Here is a 14,995-nt window from a genome sequence, read left to right as displayed (position 1 = left end):
CACAAATTCATTGCAATATCCGGCGTATAAACTAAGCAGGTATTTTGCTTGAAGAGAGAGAAGGAAGAGAGAGAGAAAGAAGAAAATTGTTGTTGGGATTTTGAGAGAGAATCGTGTGTAAATTGAAAGAAAGAGAGAGAAAGAAGAAAAAATCTGAAAGAGCATCTTGTGTTAGTTGAAAGAAAGAGAGTGGAAAACATAAATAGTGTATTTAATGCCTCAATGGTAGTATATATCATAAATACCTATTTTGCTATAAAATATAAAAGGTAGCTATAGAAAATAATATTTTAAAATAATTTTAGTTTATAATAAATAGGGTGTATATCTTTGATATATGAGGTAAAATTTCCTAAAAATTAATATCATCTATCTAAATTTTGGTGGATAGAGTTATGTTATACTCATATTAGTGAGAGATAATAATCAATTGATGAAATAGTCGAGATGTGAATAAGTTGATTCTAATACCATTATTATAAATATAAATATTTATTATTTATTATAAGCTAACAATCAGCATGTTCAAATTTTTAGGGTAAATTATGGGGTACTTGAATCCATGGTCTCTCCGTAAAATACATATTTTCTAAAAGTTGTATAATATTAAGTTATTAACTGTTGAAACCTATGTTTCAAGATTGAGTTATTTACCAAGAGGAATAAGAATCAGTTCTCACTTAATATATTTTTTCTCCCTTTTTTAGTAGTACACCCATGCTATTAAATAAAATTATCTGTAATTAACTTTTACGTAAATATGATTATGTCCCTATACAATTTCTAGGTATGGGAGACAACTTATACGTATAATTATACAAAATAGACTATCACTATACAATTTATATACAATAGACTGTCACTATACAAAATAGACTGTCACTATATAATTTATATATAATACAATGTCACTATACAAAATAGATTGTCATTATACAAAAAATATACTAAATAGACTGTCACTATACAAAATATATACAAAATAGACTGTCACTATACAAAAAATATACTAAATAGACTGTCACTATATAAAATACATACAAAATAGACTGCCACTATACAAAAAATATACTAAATAGACTGTCACTATACAAAAAATATACAAAATAGATTATCACTATACAAAATATATACAAGATAGACTGTCACTATACAAAAAATATACTAAATAGATTATCACTGTACAAAATACATACAAAATAGACTGCCACTATACAAAAAATATACAAAATAGACTGTCACTATACAAAAAATATACAAAATAGATTATCACTATACAAAAAATATACAAAATAGATTGTCACTATACACAATTATACAAAATAGACATTTCAGCTATTAGATGCAATATGTTTGAACCGGAGGAACATTTCATGTCAATGAAAAAAAATATGAGCTATTAAAATTTGAAAGGGGCTATAGAGGTTCATTTTCTCAAGAATATATACCTTTCCTCAAAGTCTTGAAAACGTTACAAAGCCAGCTTTCAATTAAATTGCATCTGCTGTAAATTTCCACAACAATAGCTCCAAAGGAAGTCAAGGGATTTGCTTTTACAAGAAGTTCTTGTAGAAGAGTGGTAGTGATTCGACCCTGCATCTGCCGTGGCACCTACAAAGTGGAAGAGCATAAAAGTTAATAAAATGACATAAAAATTAATATCATCCATCTAAATCTCGATGGATAGAGTTATTTGATACTTAGATTAGTGAGAGATAATAAACAGTTGATGAAATAGTCAAGGTATGAATAAGTTGACTCTAATACCATTGTTATAAATATAAACAATTATTATTTATTTTAAGTTAACAATCAACATGTGCAAATTTTTAGGGGAAATTATGGGGCACTTAAATCCATGATCTCTCTGTAAAATTAGATATTTTATGTATATATTTTTTAAATGAGATATAATATTAACTGTTGACACCTATGCTTCAAAAATGCTTAATGGTATACTTAGTTAAAGATTGAGTTATTTATCAAGAGAAATAAGGATTAATATATTTTTTCTCCCTTTTTTTAGTAGTACACGCATACTATTAAATAAAATTATTTGTAATTAACTTTTACGTAAATATGATTATGTAAATATTTTGTAAAAGTATGGAGTAGTATTTTATATTGATTGCCTTGGCAGTTTAGCACCACCTGTGACATTGGAGTTTCATCTTCTGAAGGCTATGATACTTTGTTATTTGTGATCCATCAAATAACCAACTATACCAACCGCCCCTTTCTCTCACCATTTCACCCCGCAAACTACGCTAAGCAACATAAACAAACTAACATTAGAAAAAACAGTACAATCTTTGACAAAGACACAGAGATAGAAGAATAATTTTGCAAAGATAAGGGAACAAAGACTTGTAATTTCTATGCAGTGAGTAGAAATTAGTTTCCTGTGAAGATTCTTTATTTTTGTTTGAAAAATAAAAGAGGACATGCATGTCACGAATTGGGATTTTTAGCAGAACTTGTTGACTCTCATCAGGTAGGTTATTTTTTTGATAAATCAACGTGACCCAATAGTCTCTGTTTGTATTTATTAATCGTCTTAATTAATATGTGCACATAAACTTAGCCTGGAATCTTTGTCTTCTCCTTGCTATTTCACCAACTGATAAAAAAAAATTCTGTGTGTTTCTGTTTGATATTTTGTTGGCAGCTATGCCAATGGTCGGAGATGGAAAAGTTTCTGTTTTGTCAGCAGAGCAGAAGCAGTAGTGGATGGCTAAAGATTCGCAATTTACAGGGGCTAAGTCCCATCTTGAAGTGAGTTTTCCTTCCCTCTCCTAATGCACTAGTATGTTCATTGTCCTGTTGCATTTAGCAAAGTTATGAGTATGAAAAACAAATTGATCCGAGTTGGTCACTTTTGAATTTATGAGGAATCTTATGTTTCTGATTTTAGTCATGCCCAAGGAATGATCCCCCCGGGGTTGGGGGTGTATTCTTGTGTTATAAAGTTATTTTCTTTATAATTTTTGTTTCCTATTTCTGTCAAAATAAATGATGGTTAAGTATGCACAGGAAGTCTATAGGGGAGCTATAGTTTCTTTTAACTTTTAAGATAGGTGATCAAGGGCTTACTTTACTTGATCAAAAACAAAAAAGAAAGGTGATCAAGGGCTAAATAAGGACTGCTATTGTCTTCTTCATATAGAAATAAATCAAAATCTTTGTTAGTTTTGCATTGCACATGAAAGGTGTTACGTTTTCTCCCAAACAAATCGTTCATTGACATTTTATTAACGACTTCTTCTTTTTCTTTTGATAAATCCTACGTTGCTCGGAATCTCCGAAAATGTTACCGGGTGCGTGTCGGATCCTCCAAAAATAGTGTATTTTTGGAAGATCCGACACGGGTGCGGCATCATTTTGGAGAGTCTGGGCAATATAGGATAAATCTATTTAATCTTATTCATTGAACAACCAATTTTGTGTGAAATGTATGAACGAGGTGAATGAGTGGCTCAATTAGAGGAATTTTCTCATGCCTGTAAAAAAAACATTATATTGTTCTGTCTATGTTTAGGATTTTATTTAGCATAGTGACCAAAAGTATTGTAGAGGTTACACCTTTTGGCCTTCTTTTATCATATCTAATGAAGGAATACTGGCTAAACAGATGGGATCACTTGAAGGAAGAGCAGTACTTCAGCTTGAGGATGAGAACCTTGTGAACTCTAAGAATAATGATAGGAGGACATCTTCTATGGATGCCACTCCTCAGATATCAGTTTTCGATGCCGATGCAGACGAAGTTAGTTGTAAATGTATGTGGAATAATTTAGTAAGGCAGATGCAGATAGTTTTGTTCTCCAAGAAGTTAAACATGCTTATTCCTTGTGGTCCTCTAGCCATTCTTGTTGATGAGTTAACCGATCATCATGTAAGTTGCAAAACATTTTCCAGTCCAATATCTCGGATTCTTAAAGGAGCTTTACTCACATTATTTTTTCTCTTGTTCTTTCTGTCATGACTTTTTCAGGGATGGATCTTCTTTCTTAGCTTGTTAGGAATCATACCCCTTGCAGAGCGTTTAGGTTGGGCGACAGAGTAATTTTCTAGACCCATAATCTACAGTACTTTGTATGAGCAAATCAAGTGGAATTTGTTTGTTGTTGCCAAGGAGTTGTCGCCGTTTATTTAACATTCTGGCTTATTGTCTGCTAGTGACAGTAAAATGAAAGTTTGGGCTAGAATGCGTTCACACTTATTCACATTCCTGTTTTGCTGTATGGATAATTTGGAAAATGAATAGCTTTTTAATTATGTTCTCTATTAAGTTGATAACTTGGAACTTTGTATTTGATTAATAAGCTGAAGGTGATCAGTTATGTTATATAAAAGTTGTTTATAGTATTTACACATTTCATAATTGATGTGTTTTTGGTTGTCATTTTTGTAGGCAACTGGCTTTCTATACGGGACCAACAGGTAATCTTGTGTTTTCTTTGTATCATAGATGTACATACGTATTTTTCATATACTTGACTTAAAGGTCATTTTTCTTCTTTATGTGATTATTTATCATAGGATGTTTTGTTGCTATGGAATAATGATCACTTTTCAGTCTTAACTTGCTTTCAATTTGTGTCATCTTTGAGCAATCTGCGGTTGTAATTTTGCAGTTGGAGGACTTTTAAATGCAACTTTTGGTAACGCAACAGAGCTAATAATATCAATGTATGCACTGAGACGTGGCATGATTCGTGTGGTTCAGCAGTCATTATTAGGCTCAATTCTGTCTAATACATTACTAGTGCTTGGATGTGCATTTTTTGGTGGTGGACTTGTTCATTCCAGTAAGGACCAAGTTTTTGACAAGGTAGGTTATCTTATGCTACCATATTTATATGACTCGGAAATCAATATCAGTTTTTGTTCAAGCATTATATCACAATAGCAAAGGTATGACATTCTCGGAGTTTTCTATGTCAGGGAAACGCTGTGATGAATTCAGGGTTGCTTTTGATGGCAGTTATGGGCCTGCTGTTTCCCGCTGTCCTCCATTTTACACACACTGAGGTGCATTTTGGGAAGTCAGAGCTGGCACTTTCCAGGTTTAGCAGCTGCGTAATGCTTGTAGCATATGGTGCATACCTGTTTTATCAGCTGACTAGTCAGAATAGTCTTTACATGCCAATTGCTGAGGTTGGGCTTCTTTGTTTTCTCAGCACATTTTTTGTGTTAAATGTTTCTTACCTTGGATACAGAACTGGTTGTCTTTCATCGCAGTGGAATATCAATTGAGAAAAAAGAAACTTGAAAATAAAAAGTTCCGGTCATTAGCATCACATAAACCTACTTTTCCTGCCGAATTTTATGATTCACTTTCTGATAATATTTCCATAAGAGTAGCCACTGCATCTGGTAATATGAAAATAAAAAATGTCAGCTCTTGCCTAGAAGGAGTGGAAATTATGCAGTCTTCTATACATATTATCAATGGGGAAACCCAAAAGTCCTACAGTGATTCCCTTGCATACCATCCTTTATCCCTCGCAGGCTAGGTTGATCATTTGTTAGCTACATTACTCTTCCATTGAGTTTGTTCAGGTTTTCCTAAAAGTTTAATAACGTTCAGGAAGAGGGTGAGAATGACGGGGGCGCAGATGAGGAAGAAGCTCCTGAGATATCAAAATGGGGGTCAATCGTATGGCTTTCGATTTTGACACTATGGATAGCAGTCTTGTCAGAGTACCTGGTTAATGCCATAGAGGTAACTTCTTCGTCCTGCACTACCTATTCTCATTTTCTAATTTGGCACTTCATAACTTTGGCATTCTAGTAGTAGAATCGTCTAATTCTCAATCTATAACACATATAAGAAGTGATAAGACAAACTAAAAAAATATTGTTCCTTTTTAGTCTCTCTGCCAATAAACATTAAACTATGTTTTCAGGGGGCATCAGTTGCTATGAGTATTCCTGTGTCATTTATAAGTGTCATACTGCTCCCAATCGTTGGAAATGCAGCTGAGCATGCTGGTGCTGTCATGTTTGCTGTCAAAGACAAGCTTGTATATTCTTCTCTCTTTTCTTTGTATCAGAACTATAATTTACTATCACCATTCCTCATTTACCTGGTACTGTCACAGGACATCTCTTTGGGAGTGGCAATAGGCTCATCAACGCAGATTGCCATGTTTGGGGTAGGTAATTTGAAATGTTTATGCGTGTTAATTACATCAAAGAGAAACTTTAACCAGGAGTTTACTGTTGATTAGCTGCTTTCTTCAAATAAAATCTATGTTTATGCATGCAAGATATGAATATATCAGCATGTTTCTGCTTTGCAGTTGGCTGCAAATCGGACATCTCATTCAGGAAGAACTATCCATAGATATAACTGAAAGAGGCATTCTGTTATACTTTGCCCACCTTCACTTTTGGGACAATCACATAATAACATCCAACTGAAACTTTGTTCTCATATACAAGAGTCATGACACACAACTTACATGGCAACCACTTTTTCACTTAAGATATGCATTTTGAACCATATCAAATAACCATGTTTACTGCCAAGTCAAATAATTCATCGAATTTGTTCTCATATTGCATCCATGCTTTTCCTGAAAGTACCCTATATTAGAATGCGTATGAGTTGAATTTGTTTGAAAATTCTTATATCAAAGTCTCTGTCTTTCTAGGTTTCCTCAATATATGATCTGTTCATAAGCACAGATCTATTTTGTGCGCATTTTGGTCTTTTTGTTCATTACTGATAAATGTTCTTAGAAGTTTATTCTTTTATTTCATCATTTTTACTTTTTATTAAGTGTTGGCCTTGATTGTAATCAATATAATCTGGGAGTTTATGCCTCGTTTAACCTGTACTATTGTTGCAGATCCCATTCTGTGTTGTGGTTGGATGGATAATGGGTCGTCCTATGGACTTGAACTTCCAATTATTTGAAACGGCCACACTTTTCATGAGTGTTCTTGTAGTAGCATTCATGTTGCAGGTGAGTTCCCCCCTCCTCCCCTTTCACTTTTGTTTGTTGGTTTCTAAGTGCTCTTTCAATTTAGAGGTTGATGTTGGGAAATAATTAAACAATACTCTTGTTTTCTAAAATTTCTTGAAAACTACAATGTCTATAGAGGCAATATATTTGCTTCTAAACGTTGACGGTTTTGCAAGTCTTGCGGAGGAGCTTGATCCAGTGTTAAAGAAATATATCATGTCTCTTATTCATCCTCCCTTTCTTTCCTTTGTGTTTTGCTTCACTCCTGGGGTTTCAACTTTTTTCTTTCCGTTTAACCTTTCCTTTTTTCTGCAGGATGGAACTTCAAATTACTTTAAAGGACTGATGCTCCTTCTCTGCTATCTGATAGTTGCTGCAAGTTTCTTTGTGCATATAGATCCAGAGTCTATACGTAAGTTGTGTTTCTTTTTCGTGAAATTACCATATGACATTGACAGCTCCTGGTCTTCGTTTTATTTATTCTTTTGGTGTTCCTTTTAACCGATAACATCTGTTATTATTTCACTGTTACACTAATCTGCTTTGCTTATGGTCAGTCAGTTTAGCATTAGATTAGATAACCAGTTAACCATTTTGGGTCTCGTTAACGTAATATTGTATTGATAACTACCTTATCATATATATATTCTCTGTTTTAGTTGAGATCCCAAGTTTGGAAATTCCTAGGGATACTAAGCAGCTAGAATCTGATTCTCTCAGTTATTTCAATCTTAATATCCTGATGGGTAGCCGCTTCATATGGCAGAATATTCTTCTGCTTCTCTCTTTTTTCATGGCAGCAGTAGATAATCATGATCTTTAATCCTTCAAGTAAATCTGTCTGCAAATTGTGATAGCAATCAGATCTGCTTCCCCGGTTTTTCCCTTTCTGCATATACCATAACGTTAGAACTTTTTATGGTCAGTTGTTCTCTCTCAAATTTTGCATATGGTATGTAGCTTAGGAGGGGTTACAGATGATTCCAAAATCCAAATGCTGCGATTATAAAGAGCCAATTAGAATTTCTAGGATGTGCGGTCCTTCCTGAATATGACACTTAAGAAAAATAGACACTGCTTTAATTCACATGAGGATGCAATCTAGAGAACCAGCTGAAGGTAAAACATCTTTTTAGTAAGCGGGACTGATTTGGGGGACACTTGCATTGGAGTTATGAATTCGTTACTGACTTTTAGTTAAGCACACTTGGAATGGTGCTTAATCATTATCAGCAATTTTCTTTTAGAACATTTTAGAAAAAACTCCATAATAATGAGAAAGAGTTAAAGGGAACTTCACACCTGAGGCTCTGGAACTAGAATAGACATCCAGAAAAATTCCTGTTTAAATTTACGTGAAAGTCCGTGCCAGTGATCATTTCAGACAATAAGCTGATTAGGAGATCCCAGGACAGAAATAACATCCGTTCATAAAGATCGAATATTCTTAGCCTTGTTCACGAAGGCGAATGAAGTGTTGTGGCATTGGGTTCATATGAACCTAGTACTTTTATGCAAAACATAAATTTATGTGCAAAAGTATAGTAAAATCATAACAAATAGTAGGCCTGAACCCATAACTTTAAAAATACAATGTGTTCAATGCTAAAAACCTTAAAAATTGAACTCGTAGAGCTTAAAAGTTGAACTCGTAGAGCTTAACAACAAGCACGATTTTATTTGTTGTAGAGTGTACGTGATGTTGTCTATTTATCTTTTGTTTTGCTGGATACATCATGTTTCAATCCACTTCCATTTTAATCCAATATCTGCAATGTATTTGCAGAGGACAAGCCCAAAAAGCCATAAGTAGTGAACATGGTGGTTTCTGATGTTTGACCTACTAAAGCTGAAGGGCTAGAATACCATTAGATCTGCATATGTTTAAAGAGCCATCTTCAGTTTTGGCCACTCTGAGCTGTGAATATCAACGATCGTTCATCTGCAGATGCTCAGGGTTCTGTGTTGCTACTATATATATTTTGAGAAATTTCTTGCTTTCTCAGTTTTGACTTGGAAGCAGGTGTCATTAAATTAGGTGTTTTTGTGTGCAGCTGGTGATTTGTCATTAAATTAGGTGTTTTTGTGTGCAGCTGGTGATTTATTCTTTCGCCTGTGAAATAGCTGGATAGTAAAAAGAAAACAATTTCTGTGTTAATACTTAGGAACTTTAGGTAATTGTTAACGCGAAATATTTCCTTGTTAAATGCAGAATATGTATATTTTTTGGTTTTCCTTGAGCAGATCATGAACGTCTGCGATCATATACTATGTATCATGCATATGAAGAAAAATCATTTGTTGATGGTTAATAGTTGCTAAATGAAATATTATACTTTGTAGTTTCTTCAAAAAAACAGAAAGCAAAATATTTAAGATTTCTTCCATGAACTTATCAAAGCTTATATAAGCTTTTAATTATCGCAATACATTCTTTATTACTAAAATATTCCGTAGACCAATGGTTCTGCACTAATTACAGCTTTTATGTGGACCGTCGTGTATATGCGGCTCAATATACATATATAATTCTGCAAAAAACAATTTTATGTAAAAATGTGTATGCAAATCATAAGACCTAACGATATATATCAGGATCTTAAATGTGAATTAATACTCATGTATATTAATAAGAGGGCCAATTAATAAATTTTTACCCTTATAGCCTATTTGGTCAAACTTCTAAAATCAGCTTGTTTTGAAAAATATTTTTCTTACAAGTGCTTTTCAAAAAACTACTATTGGTGAGAAGCAATTTGTGTTTGGCTAATTAATTTGAAAATTACTTTTGAGCAGTAATTAATGTTTAGTTAAACTTTTTAAAAGTGATTTTAAGTATACATTTTTCTCAAAAATACTTTTCAAAAGTATATTTGGGAAGAAGCTATTTTTTTCTGCCTCTCAAAACCTACTTCTGCTTCTACTTAAATATTTTTTTTTCTTTTAAAAGCTTGGCCAAATACCCGAACATTGGGAAAAATACTTTTGGCCAAAAAAAAACTTGCCAAACATGTTATTAATCTAGTTCATCAGTCAAAACAATCAATTGAATGGACAAGATTTGTTGTTATTAAAGATCTAAATTTACAACTTCTATGAATCTGGTCCACAGATTATTTTAGAAAATTTCTAATTGTTTCGGTCATCGATCGGACTATTACCCGATAATACTAGACTATAAGTTCGAAAATTCCAGGAAAGACATGAACCTGGAGAAAGTCGACCAAATCAAAGTCACCCGCTATTGGATAATGAAGTTGCAATTTTCATTGACCTTTTACAAAATTTCTACATTAATAGAATAATAAGCGAAGTAACACCCGGTCAACTATACTTGGAAAAGTCTACAATCCAAACATCACAAAAGGCCTATATAAACTTGTAGAGAATGTTTGCTTGGATCATGAGATTAATTAGATCAGCATAACTATTTCGGCGGAGAATTAATTAAAGTCTAAACAGAAATATTATGGCGCGATCCTATGGTGTGGGAGATGGTGGCTCAGCAATTGAGGGCTCGGGGCTGATGATAATGGTTGGAATGGTTGTTATGTCTATTTTAATGATCTCAATGGTCATTTTTGCTTGTGGGGACTCCTCTAATGGCGAGAAGGACGACGACTGGTACTATCGTGGAGGTGGAGGAGGCGGCGGAGCAGGCGGAGCAGGCGGCGGCTGTGGTGGAGGAGGTTGTGGTGATTAAATTCTTGTGGTTACGTTACGTTGTGGAGTGATCAAATAGCTTATTTTTTGGCTTATGTAGATGAGACTCCAAGTACATATATGTAACCGTGTAATATTTGCGGATATTAACTTTGCATGCATGGAGTCTCTAAGAAACATTACCACTATTTCTACATTGTAAAATTTCCTAATTTGTACGAAATCGATTGGAACCCCCGACATGCAATTATGCCAACTTCAAGTTCTTGTCTTAAACAATAGTGTATTACTCTTTTAAAGGATTCAAATTACCCTAATAAAAATTAAAATTTACCGACAAATAAAATTATATTCATAGAAGAAATCTATTTATATTTTACCCACAAGTAAAATATATTCAACAATATTTTTTTAGAAGAAATCTATCAAACGAGAGAGATCATGAGATATGAGGCTTTAATCATTCGCTTGTAATTTCATTAATCTCAGCACTCTCAAGTCTCAACTATCTCATAATCTAAAAAATTAGGTATCTGTGTGTGGTCGAAACCCATTAAGTCAGTCGTACGGACTGGTCGAGATAACAATACTTCGATCGAAAGGTATCTACGTAAGGTCAGGTCGAGGTCTGAAGAAAGGGCTTCAGGATTCGAGCTCCAAGTCCGATCAAGGATCAGTTCGGTATCATTATCAGACCCATGACCAAATCGAACCACGAGGCAAAAGGTTGTCGGAGATGCACAGACCGACCAACACCCACCCCGAATATCAAGACTCCGAGTCAGGATCGAGCTCGAGTCAAGGCTGATGGCTCGACCCGATATCGAGTTCGAGTCAGTATCGAAGCTCACAGACAAGGGCGTTACAGCCGCACTAAGGGAGAGAATCCTGGCGGGAATTAGGGAAAAGACAATACATCATGGGCTCTCCACTACGTATTTTTTATTGTATATAAAGTAGGATCCCTCCACTATAAGGATGGGATGGATTGTAAGCAGAGGACACATGGTAACAAAAGATTTCTTCTCATATTGAAAGATATCCTTGTGCTTATTTCACTTTATCTTATTCGTTCTTCTTGCTCGCTATTCTCATTCTCATAGTCAAGAATACACGTATTTCTATTTCTCTATACGATTTGTATCAAATTATATCACATGTCCTTAGAACCATACACAAATTTAACTCTATCTAATTTTTCGGGTAAACAGTTTGGCGCCCACCATGGGGCTAAGGATAACAGTGATTATTTGATACGAATCTAAAAATAATACGCCGTTGTGTTTTGTGCTTGTTTCCGAAAATATTTTGGATTTCAGATTAACAACGACTAACTACCAATCAAATGGCTTCACCAATCGACAACGAAGCCGGTCTTCAAGATGAGAATAATAACTTGACACCCAGTACCGAAAGACCACTTGTAAACGCCGTTAGAGCGCGAATCGAAGTGCCGATAGATATCAATTCGCATGTAGCTATTGAGGCGAACCTACATGCTGAACCCGAAAATAACATTCATGGTAGCACTCGGTCTGCAGTTCGAGATACCTATAACGTCGAGGAAAATGACGTTAGCTTGCGCATGATTTTCGAAATGTTACAAGCCCAGCAAATAGCGATAGCTCAGTTGCAGAGCCAAACTCAGGTACAAAGCAGGCCGTAGCCCAATCCGCTTCGAGAAATCACTCACAGAACGGAGCCAGCCATAGTGAAGTCAAACGAGCATGAATCGGGGACTACTCCCGAAATTACTAAATTGCTCGAGGAGCTCACAAAACGAGTCGAAGCCAACGATAAAAAAAGTAAAAACATATAATTCCAGGGTCGATCAGATCCCGAGAGCTCCACCAATGATAAAAGGGTTAGATTCGAAAAAATTCGTACAAAAGCCTTTTCCCTCGAGTGCATCCCCAAAACCAATCCCCAAAAAATTCCGTATGCCCTAAATTCCCAAATATAATGGTACGACCGATCTCAACGAACATGTCACCTCTTACACGTGTGCCATCAAGGGTAATGATTTGGAAGACGATGAGATCGAATCCGTGTTATTGAAAAAATTTGGAGAGACCCTCTCGAAGGGAGCGATGATTTGGTATCATAATCTGCCACCAAATTCTATTGATTCTTTTGCCATGTTAGCGGATTCGTTTGTAAAGGCACATGCTGGTGCCATAAAGGTCGCAGTAAGGAAATCGGACCTCTTCAAAGTAAAACAAAGGGGTAGTGAAATGCTGAGGGAGTTCGTGTCCCTATTTCAAATGGAACGCATGGAATTGCCACCGGTCACAGATGACTGCGCCGTCCAAGCTTTCACCCAAAGGTTGAACGAGCAAAGTTCAATAGCGTCACGTCGGCTGAAGCAAAATTTGATCGAGTATCCAGCAATAACTTGGGCAGATGTACACAACCGATATCGGTCAAAAATTAGGGTTGAAGACGACCAGTTGGGAGCTCCTTCCGGGTCCATGCATCAGAACAGGACATCTATTAAAAACCAAAGGGACATCGACAGAGAGCAAAGGTCGAACAGAGACCGATATCAACCGTACGTCGCAGATCGAATAAACAATGGTTCAGCGCGCAATGCCGCTCGAAACAATCGAAGGAGTGATCGAGGAAAAAATTCTCGGGGGCTTATGAGCAAGAGTGGCTTTGATAAATATGCGGATCCTATAGAGGCACCTCGGCTATCGGAGTACAATTTCAGCGTCAACGCATCGGGCATTGTATCAGCGATCAGAAGAATCAAAGATACTAGGTGGCCCAGACCTATGCAAACCGACCCTTCCCAAAGGAACCCGAATTCGATATGCAGGTATCATGGTACGCATGGCCACAGGACCGAGGATTGCAGACAATTAAGAGAAGAGGTAGCCTGCCTATTCGATGAGGGCCACCTTCGAGAGTTCCTCAGTGACCGAGCCAAGAATCACTTCAGAGAAAGGGATGCCAGCAAAAAATATAAACAAGAGGAACCTTTGCATATCATTCATATGATCATCGGTGGGGTCGATACTCCACAGGGACCTGTGCTCAAATACGGCAAGATACCGGCCACAGGGGAAAAATGAAATCGAGGTTATGTACCCAAGGGCACATTATCATTCGGAATTGAAGAAGCTGAGGGCATTTCTTAATATCACAACGTCGCTCTGGTAATTTCTATCCTATTAAATAAAGCTCAAGTTAAGCGTGTTTTAGTGGATCCAGGTAGCTCTGCGAATATCATCCGATCTTGGGTAGTATAGCAGCTCGGTTTGCAGAATCAAGTCGTGCCCGCAGCTCGGGTCTTGAACGGCTTCAATATGGCCAGTGGAACGACTAAAGGGGAGATTACTCTACTAGTGAATGTAGCTGGAACCATCCAAAATACTAAATTCCACATAATCGAAGGAGATATGAGGTACAATGCCCTACTCGGAAGGCCTTGGATCCACAATATGAAGGCAGTGCCTTCGACCCTCCACCAAGTAATAAAATTCCCTACATCGGACGGCGTGAAAACAGTATACGGGGAGCAACATGCTGTGAAGAAAATGTTTGCGGTCGATGAGGTAACACCGATACCAACGCTATCGGCCTCGGAAAGATCGAGCACTAAAGATAGACTAGAAACCAAATAGCAATCACAGCCACCAGTCTCGACCGAATCAGTGGAATAGGAAATAGAGGATAACGAAGAAGAGTTTCTGACACCTCGAGCTTTCATCGTCCCCGACGACTCCGACGCTACCAAATCTACGATCGAAGAACTGGAGCAGGTTATATTAATCGAATATCTGCCCGAGAGAAAGGTATACCTGGGAACGGGATTGACCCCCGAACTCGGGAAAAAACTTATTCAATTTCTTATCGATAACATAGATTATTTTGCTTGGTCCCATTTAGACATGACAGGGATCCCACCGTCAATAACAACACACCAGCTGAGCTTGGACCCTAGGTTCAAATCGTTGAAGCAAAAAAGAAGATCGCAGTCCGAGGTAAAACACGCATTTGTAAAGGATGAGGTAACTAAACCTCTCAAAATAGGGTCAATTCGGGAAGTAAAATATCCCGAGTAGTTAGCCAACATAGTTGTAGTCCCTAAAAAGGGGAACAAACATAGAATGTGCGTAGATTATAAAGATCTAAGAAAACCATGCCCCAAAGATTCTTTTCCACTACCTAGCATCGATCGCATGATCGATGCCACAGCCGGCCACGAGATCCTTACTTTTCTCGATGCCTATTCCGGGTACAATCAAATTTGAATGAACCTGGAGGACCAGGAAAAGACTTCATTTATCACCAACTATGGAACCTATTGCTATAATGTAATGCCATTCGGGCTAAAAAACGCAGGAGAT

General features: G+C 36.3%; 1 protein-coding gene across 2 annotated transcripts; it reads left to right on the top strand.

Annotated features, from left to right (window-relative positions):
• Window positions 1–2,177: 2,177 nt before the first annotated feature.
• Window positions 2,178–9,289, top strand: LOC104093401 (vacuolar cation/proton exchanger 3-like). Of its 2 annotated transcripts, XR_001968730.2 has the most exons (14): window positions 2,178–2,494; window positions 2,669–2,775; window positions 3,632–3,895; window positions 3,995–4,062; window positions 4,415–4,443; window positions 4,638–4,834; window positions 4,948–5,160; window positions 5,594–5,728; window positions 5,913–6,029; window positions 6,108–6,161; window positions 6,861–6,977; window positions 7,293–7,389; window positions 8,764–9,015; window positions 9,055–9,289. XR_001968730.2 is itself a non-coding variant. In XM_009599135.2 (13 exons), the coding sequence occupies exons 2-13, from the start codon at window positions 2,731–2,733 to the stop codon at window positions 8,784–8,786; spliced, it is 1,359 nt and encodes a 452-aa protein (XP_009597430.1). In that variant the 5' UTR covers window positions 2,178–2,494; window positions 2,669–2,730; the 3' UTR covers window positions 8,787–9,289. The 2 variants fall into 2 exon arrangements, 1 of the variants encoding a protein (XP_009597430.1); XM_009599135.2 differs by having other exon boundaries at window positions 8,764–9,289.
• The last annotated feature ends 5,706 nt before the right edge of the window (window positions 9,290–14,995 follow it).

Source organism: Nicotiana tomentosiformis, chromosome 7, assembly GCF_000390325.3.
Source record: "Nicotiana tomentosiformis chromosome 7, ASM39032v3, whole genome shotgun sequence".
Classification (NCBI taxonomy): domain Eukaryota; kingdom Viridiplantae; phylum Streptophyta; class Magnoliopsida; order Solanales; family Solanaceae; genus Nicotiana; species Nicotiana tomentosiformis.
This window is presented reverse-complemented; position numbering and strand designations above follow the sequence as displayed.

What these genes read in the sequence shown, in the direction of transcription:
- LOC104093401 (XM_009599135.2), top strand. Translation starts at nt 2,731, where the DNA reads ATGGCTAAAGATTCGCAATTTACAGGGGCTAAGTCCCATCTTGAA. An exon ending in ACCTGGTTAATGCCATAGAG is followed by an intron (nt 5,729 to 5,912) that starts GTAACTTCTTCG and finishes CTATGTTTTCAG; the next exon opens with GGGGCATCAGTTGCTATGAG. An exon ending in TTGCTGTCAAAGACAAGCTT is followed by an intron (nt 6,030 to 6,107) that starts GTATATTCTTCT and finishes GTACTGTCACAG; the next exon opens with GACATCTCTTTGGGAGTGGC.